This window comes from Microtus oregoni, unplaced genomic scaffold, assembly GCF_018167655.1.
Source record: "Microtus oregoni isolate MIOR12 unplaced genomic scaffold, Mior012 000029F_ref0000214, whole genome shotgun sequence".
NCBI classification, from domain to species: Eukaryota; Metazoa; Chordata; class Mammalia; order Rodentia; family Cricetidae; genus Microtus; species Microtus oregoni.
The window spans coordinates 8264163-8282728 of record NW_024543088.1 but is presented as its reverse complement, the minus strand read 5'-3'; the positions used below and the strand labels follow the sequence as shown (position 1 = coordinate 8282728).

At 45.0% G+C, this 18566-nt stretch overlaps 1 protein-coding gene across 6 annotated transcripts in view; it reads left to right on the top strand.

Moving 5' to 3' along the window:
• The window catches only part of Wasf3 (WASP family member 3), an 88014-nt gene extending 69849 nt beyond the window's left edge, over positions 1-18165 (top strand). For 5 of the 6 annotated variants that reach the window (XM_041678134.1, XM_041678137.1, XM_041678135.1 and 2 more), the window contains 5 exons: positions 2602-2719; positions 6561-6736; positions 11304-11570; positions 12745-13109; positions 14932-18165. In XM_041678134.1, the coding sequence (XP_041534068.1) occupies positions 2602-2719; positions 6561-6736; positions 11304-11570; positions 12745-13109; positions 14932-15089 (1084 nt within the window). In that variant the 3' untranslated portion in view covers positions 15090-18165. Of the gene's footprint in view, positions 1-2601; positions 2720-6560; positions 6737-10344; positions 10512-11303; positions 11571-12744; positions 13110-14931 lie in introns of all 6 variants that reach the window. The other variant, XM_041678139.1, reaches the window with a different exon arrangement.
• The last annotated feature ends 401 nt before the right edge of the window (positions 18166-18566 follow it).

Genomic DNA, 18566 nt, shown 5'->3' with positions numbered 1-18566 from the left:
TTCGACAGAGGCAGAAACGTGCCGATGTGCTGGGTGGGGCCACCTTGGGGTTCCTTTGGGTTGAAAAGAACATTTTGAGAACAGTTAACTGCTGCATCCCTACCCAGTGAAGTGAGCCATGGCTACAGAATTGTTGGAGTGTGAGTTCTGACATTCGCACTCAGACACGGAGATCTTCAGCGGAAGTGGCACTTCGTGCTGCATACCAGGTGTGGTTATGCCATTCCTTATGCTCCAAGTTCGCTGGAGAGAAATGGCACGGTTCGTTTATGACATGGTGAAATCCTCGTCCCAGCCCTTCGTCACCACACAGACAGCTGCTGTTCTGCTGTTGCTGTGGTGGTCGGGCATATCAGGGATAGACTCCGAGAGGCAAAGAGTAGAAAAGCAACAGGGCAGCATTCATAGGAAGAGGCCGCCTGCCTGCACACGCTCTTAGCAAGCACTGAGTGTCGCTCCCATCACCATGATGTTTTCTTCTCATGCATCCTGTTATCACCTGTGGACCTTTCTTTCTCATTCTTACTGTCTCCTTGTCCCCCATGGCGAGTCTTGTTCCTGTGCCCATCTTCCCTCCTCTCTGTGGATCTCACTTTACCGGCACCTGCGGGGCACAGAGTGGGAGCCAATCGTGTTCACTTCCAGAGTCAGGGCTGCGACTGAGTGACTGCGATGGCCACGGAGAAGCCTGTGTGTTCCTTGTCTGTGGTTGCCATCCTGACATTCCTACTACAGGGCCTTTTGGTCCTCCTCAAAAGGGCCCAGGCTCTTGGTCTGGTTTGGAGTAGCCTCAGTAGGAAAATTGGGAGTGTCACCTTTTCTTTCTGCAGGACAGAGAGGTTCTTTCAGACAAACGGGCACATACCCTGGAAATGGGAGCTGGGCAGTGTCCTGTAGCACGAATAATAAAATCCCAGAGACAGATATTGGGGTTCAACCTGAGGATCAGAAAAACAAAGCAGCTAAGCCACTAGAGAACTCTGACCTCCTTGAAATCTTCAGACGGAAAGAGAGCGAGTTCCTATCTCATCCCACCTTATATTCCTCTCTAGTGCTGGGGTTAAAGGCATGCACCATCACCACCCAGCCTCTAAGGCTAACTAGTATAGCTATTGGGATTAAAGGTGTGTGCCACCACTGCCTGGCCTGTTTGACTAACTGTGTGGCTATTTTGTGTTTTGTTCTTCATGCAAGCTTTATGTATTAAAATACAAGTAAAATATCACTACGGTATTCCTCAGCTTCAATGGGACAAGTGTGCTTTCCTAGCATTTAGAGCACACATACTTAAAACTAAGATGTGTCCCATTAGAAACCTTTCTCCTGCCCACCCTTTTTTTCCTTTATTTGGCTGTAAATTTTCTCTTATCTATGTATATTTAACTGACTTTGCATCTCCTATGGTCCTATATAACTTAGTGGAATATTGATATATAGAGTAAATATACTGCTTTAATTTTGTTTTGTTGATGTTTTGGTTTGGTTTGATTTTGTCTTTTTAAGACAGGATTTCTCTTTGTAGCCCCTGGCTGTTCTAGAACTAGCTCTGTAGATCAGGCTGGCCTTGAACTTACAGAGATCCATGCGTGGCTGCCTCCTGAATTCTGGGATTAAGTACATGCACCATCACCATCTTGCCCTCCTGATTTAATTTTGAACATAGTGTTCACATTGCATTATGACTATTCCAAACATTGTTGAAGTAGTTTATTAATTCTTACATTTTTATTCTGAGAGCAATGGGAAACATTCAGTTTTAATTTTTGATTCTATATCTGTCTGTGTGTATGGACCCAATAGTACAGTGTCATCAGAGGCTAAAAGAGGGGGGTGGAGTTAAGACAGTTGTGGGCCACCTGGCATGGGTGCTGAGACCTGAGCTCAGGTCCTCTGGAAGAGAAGGTAGAGCTTGTGACTGCTGAGTCATCTCTCTAGCCCCTTGAGCAATGCTGTTGACTCCTATTATAACCTTAATTCATAGTGGCTACGTTATTACTGGTTAAATAAGGGAGTAGTTTTTATATGACTTGAAATATTATTTAGACTATAGTAATCATAGCAGCACTTGAAACTGACATAGCCACAGGGAATGAAGTTTCTTGAAAATACATTGTGTTTCGGTCGCATCCATATACCACAAACATTTTGCCTTCTTTACCAAATAGTGCGGAGTAAACCTGAGTTGAGAAAAGGGGACAGAGCACGTACTAGTTTTTATCATAACTGTATTAAAGTTCCCAGTAGAAGTTAGTGTACACCAAGCATCCAGCTGCCTCTATGTGTAGCTTACTGTTGGAGTAACCTGAATAGGTCCTTTAATTCATGAGCTATTGAAACTGGATATTTCTGAGTTGTGCGGAATTTTCACAGAGGACTTGCACCTAGTTAGCTCTCACTTTAGAAGATTGTAGAGTTAATTGCTTTTGTGCCTGTTTCCATGTTTTTCCAAATAGGGAGTTTAGCGTATAATACATAAGGTGGTTAGGATGCCAGATGCCTCATGTAGGCGTTAGGATCCAAAGTGTTAAATTTAATGTCACCATCCCTATGAAGGCCGCTAGTGATATTCCTTGCTCTGACTTTGAATGCATTGGTCCATAGGGATGACAAGAAGGATGGGCTGAAGTTCTACACGGATCCCTCCTACTTCTTTGACCTCTGGAAAGAAAAGATGCTGCAGGACACAGAAGACAAGAGGAAGGAGAAGCGACGTCAGAAGGTGCGTGGCTCGGTGGATGCACTCATCAGTGTGCACACGGGTCCTTTGCTCAGATAGTTGAGGGATGACATCTAGGCTCAGGTTTGCTCAGGGGGCCCCCTTTTCACATGACAATCCTGACGTTTTAGCAGAGCAAGGCTATTCTGAAATAAATATGGCAGGATTTGTTTAGAACAGTCACCGCTTCTGTCAGGCATTGGGGAGTTTGTCTTACATTCATGTTGTTGGGGTGCCACCTCACTGTGACTGAGAACTTGGTGAGGCATTTGCGAGAGATTGGGAAGCGTGAGTGAGCTGTGCTTTCAGAGATATTTTCTAGAAATGAACCTCCCCTTGAGGAGTGGGGAGGTGGATGATGAGAGAAATGCAAAGCAGCATGATCAGAAACAGCCACCCTTCACGATCAGAAACAGCCACCCTGCACACCCTGCACACCATCTTGGAAGGACAAGGTGACTCATTCAGGTTCAGGGACTTCCACTTTGAAGCTTGCCCCCCTTAGGATGGAGAGTTTAGATTTTTTTTATATAAACTGTGTTCAGAAATCAACACCCTAGGCCAACATGGGGAGGCAGAAACACGCAGATTTCTATAACTTCAAGACCAGCCTGGTCTATGTAACAGATTCTGGGCCAGCCAAGGCTGCATACTGAGACCTTTTCTCAAAAAGAAAAGCACCAAACACAAACCAGAAAAACAAGAACAAACAACAATAATACAATATTGCTCGGTGGTGGTGGTGGCGCTCACCTTTAATCCCAGCACTCGGGAGGCAGAGGCAGGTGAATCTTGTGAGTTCCAGGCCAGCCTGGTCTACATAGCTAGTTCCAGAACAGCCAGGGATACACAAGGAAACTCTGTCTCGAAAAATTAACAAAAACCAACCAAACAAAAAATATAATAACAAAACAACCACCTGGCTTGCTTGCCAAATACTGAATCACATGGGAAGAAATACTTCGCTCTCTGTGGGGTAGTCTCGAGGTTTGAAGCATTTAGATGTATTGACCTAATCGGAGCAAGAGCTGAAGATGAGTAAGAACTTGAGGTTTGGAAATAGAATTTTTTTGTTTGTTTTTTTGAGACAGGGTTTCTCTGTAGCTTTGGAGCCTGTCCTGGAACTAGCTCTTGTAGACCAGGCTGGCCTCAAACTCACAGAGATCCACCTGCCTCTGCCTCCCGAGTGCTGGGATTAAAGGCGTGCGTCAACTACTGCCTGCAAATAGAATTAAAGAACAGGCCAGGCGTAGCTCAGCAGCGGAGCACCCGATCATATGCACAAATCTTGGCTTCACTTCAGAGAGAAGACAAGAGACAAAGAGCGGGTAGAGAGGAGGAGGGTGCCCCAATCCTGAGTCAGGGTTTGTAAAATGTGTGTTTGATTATACTCTTCTTACACTCATGGTGTGCACAGATGTAACTGGGAATCTGGGAAGAACTGCTGAGTTTTACAAAGGATTCAAGCGAAGCAGTCATGGAAGAAGAAACATAGTGAAGGGCAATTTTTTCTCCAATGCACCACACCTTTCAGTGCAAACCCAGGGCTTTCAGGAGGGCCTTCCACGGACACTTCCTGCCCTCCCGAAAGGCCTTCCCTTTTTAGGCTCCTTGTCAGGAGAGGGTTTCTTTTCTGAAAATTTTATTTGTTTGTTTGTTTGTTTAATGTTGATAGATGCTTTGCCTGTATGAATTAGTGCTACTTGAGTGGTTGGTGTCTGCAGAGGCCAGAAGAAGGTGTCAGATCCCCTGAAACTGGAATTACAAATCGTTGTGAGCCACATGTGGGTGCTGGGAATGGGATCCTGGGCTGCTGGAGGAACAGCCAGTGTTCTTAACCCCTGAACCATCTCTCCAGTCCTGAATATTTACTTTCCTGGTCAATAGCCTGTTGAAAGAAAATTCTTTTGTTGTTGCTGTCATATAGTCGTTGTTCTTATACTGGTTTCATAAAGATAGTTCTCTCTCTCTCTCTCTCTCTCTCTCTCTCTCTCTCTGTGTGTGTGTGTGTGTGTGTGTGTAAAATAAAATCTAGGATCCATAAATGAGGGAATACATGTGATATTTGTCTTTTGGAGTTAGACTTAATTTACTTAATATCAGAATTTCCAGTTGATGCATTTTCCTGCATTCTCTGTAGCTGAATTCAGTTCATTGTGCCTGAGTCCGACATTGTCTTTACCACGCCTCTGCTGACAGTCAACAATTAGCTGTTGTGTGCAATACTGCAGTAAATCTTGGGGAAGAACCATCTCTTTGATAAGCTGACTTAGAGTCCTTTGGGCAAATCCTCGCAATGGGGGAGCCGGTCTGGTTTGGGTTTCAGTGAACTCTATACTGCTTCCCTAGATGCGGGATTCATTACATCCACGCCCAGAAAGTCTTTATGGTTCCCCCCTCTCTCTGTCCTCCCAGGCAGTGCTTTCCTCAGTGAGTGCTGTTCTGGCTGAGTTGAGACAGACTCTGTGTGTAGCTATCTTTAAGAAGGTTCTTGCAGGGCCCTTTTCTGTGGTCTGTGAATTTGCATATCGTTGAGGGCCAGTGGGGCAGAGCAGTTTTTTCATGTGTTACCTGAACATTCCTATTCCTGTATTTCCTTTTTCATCTATAATTCTATTAATTTGTGTCCTGTTTGGATTCTTTCCATTGGTTTGACTAAGCGTCAGTCTTACTTACCTTTCCAAATAACCAACCCTTTCATTGATTTTTTAAACTTTCTTTCTTTCTTCCCTGATGTCTGCTATCTCGGGTGTGTTTTGTTTTTACTCTCTGTTTCAGACCCTCTAAACACCTCTGAAAACAATCCACTCTATCTACTGTCTTCAACTGCAGACATTTGGTATATATATAAATATTTAAATATAGGAATGTATAAATATATAATGTGTGTCTAATATAAAGTTGTGTATAAGATATATCACATTTTAAAATATAGACACATTTATGTTTTACCACATTCAATAGAGAAACTTGTTTATGCCAGCTTTCAGACTTCCCCTTCCAGAGTACAAGCTCTATGAGGATAGAAACTGTGTGTGTGTATGTGTGTGTGTGTGTTTACCATTTGTATCAACAGTGCCTGAGTGCTGAGCATGGTCGCTGGGACATGCTTGTGCTTAAGCCACGGTGTGTGGCTTTGGTCATTCAGCCAGCATTTATTGAGTGTATGCTTCCTGTAAAGTTAAAGCAGTGTGGTGAGGTTCATGGGGGGAGGGGGAGGATACAACCTTTGTTAAGAAAGATCATAGATGTCCGTGTAAGAAAAAGGACAGATGTGAGCTGTGTAGGTGCACCAAGAGGGTCTAACCTTGCAGGAGGGGCTTGTATGGGACCCCAGTGAGCACTGACTGTGCCTTAGCTGACAAACAGGATTGGTATAAGACTGACTTTGTATATAAACAGGTAAGTTTTATTTGTGTGTGTGTGTGTGTGTGTGTGTGTGTGTGCGTGTGTGTGTGTGTGTCTGTGCAGGCATGCACATTCATGCAGGGCATTCAAAGTGTATCAATGAAGAAAATGATTTTTATGAATGGTTTTACCAGATACTTCAGATGGGCAATGCAGGTCTAGGTGCGAGCATGTTAAACAGGTCATAACCCTAGCAAGCAAGAGTCCTGTCGTAAAGGCGAAGGTAAGCACTGTAGTGGGAGCCTTTTGTTTCTTTAGAGACTCGCTTTATTTCTGATGGACCTGGTGGGCCCGAGGCAAACGCAGTCGGGTATAGCAGTATGAAAATGCCTCTTGCGTGTGCACCGGCTTGTTTTCTGTGTATTTCACTGCATTTAACCTCTGTTTTCCTTCCCATTCTGTCTTGGCATGCTTGCTTTCTTTTCCTGGACATCAGGAGCAAAAACGTGTAGATGGGACCACCCGTGAGGTGAAAAAGGTTAGAAAAGCCAGAAACAGGCGCCAGGAGTGGAATATGATGGCGTATGACAAAGAGCTTAGGCCCGACAACAGGTTGTCTCAGAGTGTGCACCACGGAGCATCCTCCGAGGGATCTCTGTCCCCAGATACTAGGTGTGTGCATGTTATGGACCCCTCTCCCCATGTTTGAGCCCCTGCATTTTGGGTTTCTGTGTGCCCCACTTTGTCCTTGAAAATGACACCTATATTTTGCTTTCAAAATAATGCCTTAGGCAGCGCTATTTCAGATTGGGTGACTGCATGCTTTTTCAACTTTCTTAAGTTTGTTCTGGGGTTAATCGGGAAAGTGGAGTTTAAATGTGGATTCTGAACTTGGGTGACTGCCAATGACTTGAATTTTGCTTAGGTGTGCCCTTACTACTTTAATGGAGAATGTTGAATTTCTTTTGTTTTTTTTGTCATCTAACTGTCTATGATCATGGGTTGCTAGTAGGGACCTTGGGAGGCCTTCATTTGAAGAAGACTCAGACACCAAGGGCTTGATGTCTCACTCCAGATAACTCATCTTACACGTTTCATTTCAGAAGGACGTCCTGCCGAGTTTTCTTTTAAGAGGTGACAGCTCCTAAGTAAGAATATTTCTTGTAGGTGCAAACGGTGGAGTCATAAGGTCACATTTGTCACCGAGACCCACGGGCGACTGACCAGCCAGTTTTAACTTTGGTTTAATGTCTTGCTTCTGTCTTATTGAATCATTGTGATCCATTTGTGTGGATTTTTAGATTTACAAGTTAGAATTCAAGCCGGGTGCACGCCTCAGTTGGAAGAGTGATCGCCTGGCAGGTGTGAAGCCTGGGTGTGAAGCCTGGTGTTTCATAAGCCTGGCGAGGTGGCACATGCCTCTAATCCTAGTGCTCAGAGGTGGAGGCAGGATGGTCAGAAAATCAGCGTCGTCCTAAGCTACATACCTGAGGCTGTCCTGGGATACGTGAGACTCTATCTTTAAAACAACAACAATAGCAACAACAAACAAACCACCAAGTGTTTATCAAGGACAGTCAAAAATAGCAAGAAATCAAGTACATACCTTATGCTTGATCTCTTTCCTTTTGGTTCTTTCTTCTTTTCACCATTAAAACCTCAGCATTTAGAGCAGTATCTACCTACCCAAGGACTATTTGGGTGTTTTCTAGGAGACCGTTTAGGAGTTACAGGATGCTTGATACTGCTTCCTGCCCAGGCCTCTGAGTTCTGAAAAGGCACACCCCGGGTATTCTTTCTGTACACCTTCTACCTTAAGTATTCAGAGAAATCTGGGAGCTTTGGGTTCTAGCCTCACAACTGAACTTTAGTATCAGTTTATTGATATTATAGTCTGCTCCTAAGGTGGGGGATACAGGGACCCAAGAGTCCTCATTGGCATCAATTTGTTGTTCTGACAAATAGCTTGGTTAGGATTTTAATTTTGTCACGCAAAGCACATGCCCATTTTCACTCCATCTGCACTCTAATTTAAACTTGTGTAGATGGAAAACCTGTGGAATTTTTTTTAGCTCCTCAGTTGAAGCCTTCTCATCCTACTACCTGAGATGAGATTATTTCAGGCCTGACATGATGCTGATGGCCATTGGAATTATTTTATACTTTGCTTGTATGCTCACATGGTCTAGATAAGGTTTCATTTCTCTTCGCTTACAAAAACAGAGCTAGGTAGATCATTTTGTCAGAACTTGCTTTTGTCTCATAGTCTTTCCCAAGACTTACTCTTGTCATTCATAACTTACCAGCAAAGAGAACACAGTTCATCATTGGGCTTAGACTGAACACCTTGAATTAATTTGGGAAGTTTGGCTTATTTTATTAGACACACTGCCTTTTCTCTTTTTAAGAACATGCTGTTTTTCTTTTTAGTTTTTTGTATGTATTTGTACGTGACATTGTGTGTGTGTGTGTGTGTGTGTGTGCGCACAGTTCCTGCAGAGGCCAGAATAGGGTGTCAGATCTCCTAGAACTAGAGTTACAGATGGTTTTGAACTGCTGTGTGAATGTGGGAATCAAACCTGGGTCCTCTGCAAGAGCAGCCAGTGTATTTAGCTGCTGAGTCATCCATCACTCCAGCCCTAACCTTATCTTATTATGGAAGAAAACATACTTATATCTGGATATTACAGAAAGACATTAAAATTAAATATCCATCCTGATGTTATCCAGAGAAGCCCATTTGCATTTTGCTGTGTCTGTCTTTAGTCTTTTCCTGCACCTGTGTGTGGGATATAATCTTTACAAAATTGGAATCATGCCGCACATTTTTCATGGACTTCTCATATTACTATTATTATTATTATTTTGCTTTGTTTTGCTTGTTTATTTGTCTGTTTGACCCAGGGTCTCACTGTATAGCCCTGGGAGCCCTGGAACTGGCTTTGAAGACCTCAAACACATAGAGACCCATCTGCCTCAGCCTCCCAAGTGCTGGGATTAAAGGCATGCACCAACATACCTAGCTCTTTGACTTCTTAAAAATATCTTATTTTTAAATATTGTTTTATTTTAAATATTATTTGATAAAAGCATGATTTTTAGTGGTGTATTAAAGATACCAAGGAAAGTTTAATCTCAAGTTTCATGGTGTGCGCACAAGACAGTTGTATATACTGTGTTTTAGCTCAGCCCAGGTGAGCTAAACTCCAGTTCTGCCTTCTTTTTTACAGATTGCTAGGCATGGCTTGTCTCCAACTGTAAGTTTCAGATGCACAGTTGATGGAATGTTCCCTGTAGTCAGAAATTACTGCATCTTCATATCCAGCCTGCCCTAGTTTCTCCCATCCAGTTCTGGGCCATGCTTTAGTGCTGCAGCTCTGCTCAGCTGCCTCTCTGCAAACCCTGAGGATTGATGGGATTCTCTCAGTAGGTGAACAGCCTCCTTCCTGCCTCTTTATCTTAACCCACCCATTCTCTCTGCTGCAACACATGGAGGCTGACCTTGCAGAGCCCCAGGATCACGTCCCTCAGCACCGCATCGGTGGTGTCTCCTGGCAACTTCTGCCTGCCCACTCAGTCAGCATCCTTTGAGCCCTCTGTCCCCACAGCCTGCTGGCAAGCCCGTTTCCTGGTCCTTCACTCTTCACCTGGTCAGTCCCCTTTACTTCTCCTGTTTTCACCCTTCATCAGAGTCCTGCCCTGTAGAAATCTTATATTTTCCTTTTCCCATCAATTGTGTGTCACCTCTGTCTTTGTCTTGGCTCCTTTTTGCTATTTCTCAAATCTGTTTTCCAAGAATGGAGTTCTCATTTGTACCACAGAACATCCTGTGTCTCACTGGAGGCATTCCGTGCTGTCCTGGATGACAGTTTGTTTAGAGAGTGACACATCAGTCATCTAGTTACTTAGCAGACTATGGGTATCACCAGTGACACTATAGTTTTAGATCCGTTTATACTTTTGGAATGCACTGAACCTGAGTACAGGACAGACAGCCTCTACCTCTAAAATAGTGTAACTCGGTTGCTAGCAGTCGGAAGAGTGGGCCAGACATCGCCATGTGCACATTGCAATCTAGACCACTGCTTACAGAGGAGAGAAATCAGCTGTTAATTCTTATGCTATAGTTAGGGGACAGCGGGAAGGAGTAGATTCTTCTGACTTGGTCTGTACTCCGGTTGGGGGAAGCTACCCACAAAGCCCCAAAGGCAGACATGAGCTTGTATCTTCATTCCTGTTCTCTCTACATCCCCAGTGTATGTTTACCTGTTTCCCTTCAGAGAGAGAAACACAAGCTGAATCCTAACAGGAACCAACAAGTATATGTGAGAAAAGTCAGAACAAGAAGAGAAGAGTGGGAGAGGAGGAAAATGGGCATTGAATTCATGAGTGACGCAAAGAGACTGGATCAGGCAGGGAGCGCGAAGGAAGACAGGAGGCCCAGAGGGTTTGTCGTTTTGCTTTCTTGGATCCCTAGCCCAAGGTCAAGCCCTGCTTCAGCATCATGAGAGGATGTGCAACCCCTACTGACTGTCCTGTAACTCAGGCGAGAACGTGTGCCTCCTACTAACATGCTTGTGGCTGCTGCTACATATGCTGGTTCTTAGCCTCCTCCCATCCAGGCTCTGCAGGATGCCCATCGTCAGCCTCTTTCCGAACTGCTCACTAACTCACTCAAGGTCTCCTTTCCTTTTAGAGCTCTGTTGTGACGGTGTGCTTACAGCCCAGGAAAACTGTCAGTGTTGCTTTTCCTTCTTTGGGTAAAAAATATTCCTGCCATTTAAGACAAGTGCGGCTCACTATTGCATGGTGGACCCCCACTTTCTCTTCTTGCTGTTCTAATTATATGCTGTCATATTTTATTGCCTCTGAAGTTCATCCGAGATATTGTTTGTGAATGAAATGGTGTTTGACATATAGCATTGTCTTCATAAAGAAATACATGGAATGCTGTGACAACAAGGCTCTGCCGGTCCCCACTTACTGGTCTGACCTATCAAAGCATCAACTCTGAATCCATCTAACACTGGGGCTTGCTGCTAAAATAATTGTGTTGTGCTTAGACGCTCTCATGGGACTGGATCTAGTTGTCCAGTTAAAGGGATAACTTTAACTGTTAAAAGGAATAACTGTCCCATCCTTGTGTACTGACAATGCTGTTACTCGTAGATATGCACCTACCTCTTAGGGGACATTTGTAAAACTCCAATTTCTCTCATCCCCTTTCCTCCGAAATCAGGTCGCACACATCCGACGTCACCGATTACTCTTATCCTGCTACTCCCAGCCACTCTTTGCAACCACAGCCGGTGACACCGTCCTGCCCAGCTGGGGACGCACCGCTGCATGGAGCCACAAACCAAGGCGCTGAGCATGAGTACCGACCCTCGTCTGCCTCAGCAAGGCACATGGCTCTAAACAGACCTCAGCAGCCACCGCCGCCACCTCCTCCCCAGGCCCCAGAGGGGTCCCAGGCTTCTACTTCAGTGGCTCCAGCCGACTATGGGTAAATTGCTACTCATGTTCGTTGTTGCTCTTGAATTTGTGTCTTCGTAGACACAAGTTTATCACATAGAATATAGTCAAGAATGATTGGGCTTAGTGTCAGTGTTGACAGAATCTGTGTCAATTAAAATAGAACCCCACCACTGACCATCTCCTTTCGTAGCCACATCTCAGCTGGACAGTGTGTTTGTGTGTGTCCCTGTTCATCAATAAAGGCTAAAGTGCTTATTTGTGAGCCTGCCCACACCTCGAGTTTCTCAGGGAGTGCTGGCCATAGACAACGAAAACATGGAATGCCACTCCCCGCCATTCATCCTGTATCCCCCTTTCTCAGCCTCCGGGCTCCTGAGGATTTCTGCCCTACACTTCTTGTTTTCTGCTCTGTGAGCTGAATGCCTCCACTGTGTACAGACCCTTCCTGATCATGTGCGAGTTCACTTGGGCCCCTCCCCTTTATTTTGGTCGGTTATCGTTAGCTCTTTCAGAATTACTCTTTAAAATGCTCCCTGGTTTCTATGCCCAGGAAAGTTGAATATAGCAATGTGTCTTTACCCGAGTGCTGGCCTTGCTTTCCAATTATACCCACAGCCTGAAAAAGGAGAGCACAGGGTCTAGGTGTCTCCTATCCTTAGGCCTCGGCTAAGCTGGGATTACTAGAATGTGTTTTAAGGCTGTTCCATCAGGTGCATGGAGAGTCAGTGATTTTGAAAACCATTGCCCTGTCTCTTGGGGTGTTTGACACGCTGCTGGGCACCTTAACCCTAGAGATTCTCATTGGACTGGGGCAGAGAAGACAGCATCCTCCCAACCCCTGTCTCCTTGGCCTCAGAGGCCTCCTGAGATAAAGTTTGGAGCTACACAGCATCTTTGAGATACCCAGGATGGAAAGAGTACTAGGCTTCTACTGCCATGTATGTCCCTAGCCATCCACAAGAATTGACCATGCCTTTCAAGTGGTTGTTTTAGGTGCATTTCAGTGCGTTTTCATTGTCACGATGAATAATGTAAAACTGGAAGGAACTGACTCTCAGAGTGGACACATGTACCCGCAGTGACTCTCCAGCTTGCAGCAGCATGCACTGTCTCTGACAGGATCCCCTCGATAAGCTCTGTTAGAAATAGGAAGGTGTGACCCTCCCTGCTCACTTGGGTGACTGTATTTTATTGTTCCTTAGGGTGCTTCCAGCACAGATAATTGAATACTACAACCCCTCAGGACCACCGCCACCTCCCCCTCCACCCATGATTCCTTCAGCACAAACTGCCTTCGTCAGCCCTCTGCAGATCCCCGCACAGCCCCCGTTCCCCGCCTCAGCTGGTTCCACATACCCCGCTCCTCCTCACCAGCCCTCCACTGGGCTCCTGGCCACAGCACCGCCTCCTCCAGGTCCCCCACCTCCTCCACCTGGCCCTCCTGGCCCCTCTTCTCTTTCATCCTCCCCACTGCATGGTCCCCCTGTCACTGAGGCAAAGCGCCCAGAACCTACACAGCCACCCATAAGTGATGCAAGAAGTGACCTCCTGGCTGCCATCCGGATGGGTAAGTGCACACCCCGTGTCACAGTCTCCCTTTTGGAAGAGACTGCTTTGGCTACAGTTGGCTACACTGCCCTCAAAAGATAACTGCACATTCGGTCCTTTGTTACTTTCTTAATAAGTTGGAATTCTTTTATAGGTAACATGGAAACACATTATAATAAAAAAGTTAAAAGTTCAGGAAAGGTGTACTTGACAAGAAACCAGAAATTAAACACCAAATGATAGATTAAGTAATAGGACCTTTCTCCACTTTGTACCATAAGAATAAAATGGAAGAAAGTGAGCTGCCAGCAATGGGTTCATTGTAAACAAATCTAAGTTTACTCTGGACTCATCAGAGAAGCTCGATGTGCTGAGCCAGTGGCTCTGGCATTTATTCAGCAGCATACAGATTGTGCCAGGCAAAAAACCCAAGTCCCCAACGCAGGGGTGGTGTCATGTTCATCGTGTATACTCAGTAGAGGGAGCCCAGCCCTAGCCTGTTTGACTGCTCCAGGGCCTTCCAGGAAGACCTGTGTGTAGAACCATTCACCCGTAACCAGTCAAAGCCCAGGGTGGCCAAGAAAGCAACAGACTGTGGAATATGCAGGGAGCTGCTTGAGCCTTGGGGACCGTGTGGCCTCCTGGTTACTGTTTGTCTCAGCTGAAAATAAGTGAGAGCAGTTGCTGGTCTGCAACCCTAGGAACTGCACTGGTATAATACCCTTGACAGAGCAGACGTGCAGCTGCCTCTGCCTCTGCCTGAGCTCATTGAACCAGGCCAATGTGCACGCATGTGTGTGTGTGTGTGCGCACGTGCATACACACACACACACACACACACACACTCACACACTCGCAAACTACTAAAAAATTCCCTCCAAGTACTTTGAACATCATTGATAGACCAGTTTTTTAAGAGATGAAGTTTGAAAGCCAGAATACCTTAAGCGCACGCGCGTGCGTGCGTGCGTGTGTGTGTGTGTGTGTGTGTATGTGTGTGTGTGTGAGCTTTCCTGTCAAAGGAAGAGAGTACTAGATGTGCTCTTGTACCCCCCGTGGCCAATCTAGTGAGTCCATAACCAGTGACTGCCGTGCTCCTAAAGACCATCGACATTCTCTGCAGATGTGAGACTCGCGAATGCGGAGATCAAAGCACTGTCCAGATTAAAGCTTACCAGAAATGGGGGCAGATAAGGAAGGAGATGGTTGAACCTGAGCCAGGGAAAATGCCCCCAGTAGATTGGCTTAGTGGTGGCATTTGAATAATATTTATAGAGAAAATAGTAACAGTCTTCATCTATGATAACTTCTGGTTTTGATGTTTTCTTAAAGAAAGACCACATGGAGTATTTTAGTGGTATAGGGACATTATGTGCCATGTAACTCCTGAACGGTCCAGAGAAAAGTGAATACGTGATGGCATGTGGTGTGTGTGTGTGTGTGTGTCTGTCTGTCTGTCTGTGTCTGTGCCTATGTCAGTATGTCTGTGTGTGACAGATTGGGAAAGCTTGTTCCAGCATTGTCGGGGCAAATAATGTGGGGATATTTTCCTTCTGGTTTCAGAGCTAGCCCATAAGTCTGAAATTCTGTCAAAGAGAAAAGTTTAACATGGTCCAGATTAAATTAAATTCCCTGCATATTGCGTTACCACCCACTTGTGCAGAAGGTTCTATTTTGTGTCCATTACCTGCAGTAGACTTAGCACACACATCCTCTCCGCCCTCAGATGGCCACCACCTTGTATTTGTAGACTCAGTAGAAACAGGGAGACCTGTTTGGTTTTTTTCCTTCACTGCGAACTAGCAAAGATACTGACTCTCCTCCTCACATTGTGTTTTCAGGAATCCAGTTGAAAAAGGTGCAGGAGCAACGTGAGCAGGAAGCCAAGCGGGAGCCAGTCGGGAACGATGTGGCCACCATCTTGTCTAGACGCATTGCTGTGGAGTACAGTGACTCGGATGATGACTCTGAGTTTGACGAGAATGACTGGTCCGATTGAATCGCACAGGGCCAGGCAGCAGGGGCACAACCAGGGCACCGTGTGGAAGTGTGTTAGGAGCGCGTGTGATCTCTGCACCCACATAGTGGTATTACCCTGTAGCTTTAGTAACTTTTGTATTAACAGTGTGCTATTGCTTCTGCACATCCTTCTGGATTGTTGAGTATTTACTGTGTAATACTTAAGTGCCACTAAACACAGCACACCGTGCTGCACACCAGGAAATACGCTGTAACTAGTGCACAGTCCCGAAATAGCATCTCGCTTCCCTCTCAGCTGGGAGAGTCTTCACTCTTGCCCCTCCTGATCCGGCAGACTTGCCATGTGTCTGTGGATCTGCCCAGCGTCAGGTCTTTGCAAGATGAATGGCTGTGTCGCAGTGATGTCTTCCAACCAGTAGGTGGCACTGCTTTACTCTTTCTTTCCTCCGCAGGGTGATTTCCAGGTGGACTTGGTTCTAGAGGGAGAGGTTTAACAAGTCAGAATGAGACCTTTCTCCATTTGGACCCTTGGCCTGGTGGCCTCCAAGTGAATGTGTGTCCGCTGTTTTTGTGTGCTCTGTTGCTTCTGTTACCTTTGCGCCCACAACAGTGAGTTCCCTTTTCAAGCGCTGGCCCCTGTGGGGACTCACATGGAAAGTGCCCACTAGTGACTTCTGTTCAACTTTGCAAATGGAACTCACTATAGTGGCCAGCCCTGCTAGGGTGGACACCAGTTAGCCAGGCCAGATGCAAGCTGTCCAGGGTCTGCAGAGCTTACATGGCAAAGCTGCCACATCTGATCCCCTCTTACTCCACCCAGTGCAGATGAGACATACACATGTCATTTCCTGGGATCCCTGCTCCTCTGTTACCATGGAGAGAGCATAATTCAGCACCTCACCCCACTTGCTCAGAACCTTAGGAGCTTGGGTTTAGCTGAGAGATGCCGCCAACTGTTAACGACCCATGGTGCTGTGGCTGGATTCACACTCGGTCTCTCAAACAGGCCTTCACCCCCTCCTGAAGCACAGTAATCTTCTCTCATGTTGTGGGCACATTTTAATGTTAAAAAGTACCTCACCATATAAACTGGATCCAGCCAGTTGCCATGGCAGAGAACCCTGACTTCCCCTCTGCTGTCTGGTTCCTGGTGTAGGCGGGGCTCTGACTCCAGGAAGACAGTGTCAGCTTTGCTGGAGGAAGAACAGCTACTCATTTAGCTAAGTCACTTGGTGTTCCAGGTGGGTTACAGATAGGACCTTATGGACGTGCTAGGATGTGGATTCCCCAGGACCCCTATGTACACACTTCAAATGAAGTAAGTACACTGCAGATGTTAGTATCGCTCACTTTGGATAAAAAGAAGAATCTAGAGCTGGGACGAATTGTGTCCGTTGATGCAATGTCAGTGGGGTTTGCTCATGAGTTTGGGGACATCACCCAGCTGCCCATATCACCCTCTGTGTGAGAGGACACTTGTCCACTTGGGCAGCCATCTTGTAACACCTGCCAGTATAGGTTTAATCACATCAAATTTGGCAGTAAAAACCCATCTACAGCCCCCTGTCTGTGCCCTGCTTTGGCGTGTGTCCCAGTGCTCTCTGCTGCTGGGTGGACTGGCAAGCACTTCCAGTGCTCATCCTGGACCCTGTACACACATGGCCATCGCTGAGACTTGCTATCATGTTAGTAATTTAAAGAAGCTTTTATGTTTCTTTCTCATTTCTGTTTTTCCAGCACTGAGACCTACCACGTTGGCATCATCCTCAGGACTTTGCCATTTTGAGTCTTTTGTTCTGCTTACAGTAGTTTGCCTCTGTTGTTCCCTGTGGACCCCAGACTCACATTTAGCAGCACTCCTTCATTTAAGGGCCCTTATGTTCTCAGGGTGGAGGAAATACATTAAAGCTACCAGCCATTGTCAGGATTTCTTTTCTGATATCATATATAATGAAGTTAGTGGGCACTTTATTCATAAATATTTGGGAGCTTATCAATTGTTGGTTGTCTTATAGTTTCATCAACCAGTTAGTTTGTTTTTATAGCTAGTGAGAAATCTTTTGCCCAATGTATTCTGTAACTCTTGAAAGAATAGAAAGTGGCTAAAATCCCGTTTAGATTACCTGTAGAGTATCTTTCGGCAAATCTGATCTAGTCTAAAGTTTAAACCCAAGTTGCTTCTAATACAATACTTTACAGAAGAGCACAAAACAAAAATGTTTAAATTTTCTGTTTCTATTTTTAAAAAGTATCTGCTAAAGCAAATGAAGAACAGAATTTCATAGCATATTCTATTTCTATGAATTTCAATCTTAGAATTGCAGTTATAAATTTTAGAATTATTTTAAATTGTTCCCAGCTTTTGTGTCCCTATGTATTTTAGATGAGTTTCTGACATTTTTTTCTCATTTTATAGACTCAGGCAGATGGATAGATGGAGGGGTGGGTGGGAAGTGGACAGATGGATGGATTGTAGGTAGCTAAGTGGGTAGATGGATGATAGATGGGTGGGTGAGCGAATGGGTGAGCGGTAGGCGGGCGGGTGGATTGGTGAGTGGATGGACGAATGGGTGGTAAATAGATGAAGCGATTGTAGGTGGATATACGAATGGGTGGAGGTCTGGATGGGTGGTAGATGGATGGGTGCATGGGTAGGTAGTGGATAGATGATGCCTGAGTCTGCACATCACTGCACCCCAGAAAGCAAATGAGTGCTCAAACCATGAGCTTTGATACTTAGATTTTATTCACTAAGATGCTATTAGAAGATGGATGTTTTCATCCCCATACATTTTTTTTAACACATCAGAATTGTTATGAGCAGAGGATGGAAAGGGTCATGAAAGCTTTGTAATATTTTCAGCAGAAATATGTGATACATTTGAATCCCTTAAAGACTGCAAAGAGTGTGTCAGCAAGACTAGCAAGGAGTTTTTGTTTTATGAAGGAGAGTATCTTTATCTTGCAGTATTATCAATGCAGTTGTGAATTGAATCTAAAGTGGTATTAAAAACTGTCAAACAATTTTTAATCTGTTTGTATATCTTACAATAGATCACAGATAACATCTAAATAAAATCACACGTGTAACCCTACAGGGCTCTGCTTATTTATAACAACACGGTGTGCTCAACTCCATGGGAAAAGAAACTGTGCACATACAGTATCTTTAGTTGACATTGTCTTCAGGAGACAACAGAAGATCCCATATGATCTGTGTTAAATTTCTGTGTGACCAGAGATTCAGAGAGAATTCTGTGGACGCCATGGGGAAGCACTAGTGTAAGTAGATGACTCTTCAGACATGGTGACAACATGATCATTGGGTAGAGAGACCAGGATGGTGATGGTCTTAGCTACATTGAGTCTCCATAATAATCATAAATAATCTGTGACACTCGTGGAATAGAGATATTTTTATTATTTACTTCTGCTCAGGAGGATGCTCTCCCTCTTTCGCTGAAGGAAACTAGAGTAAAGTCACATTGTTTATTGT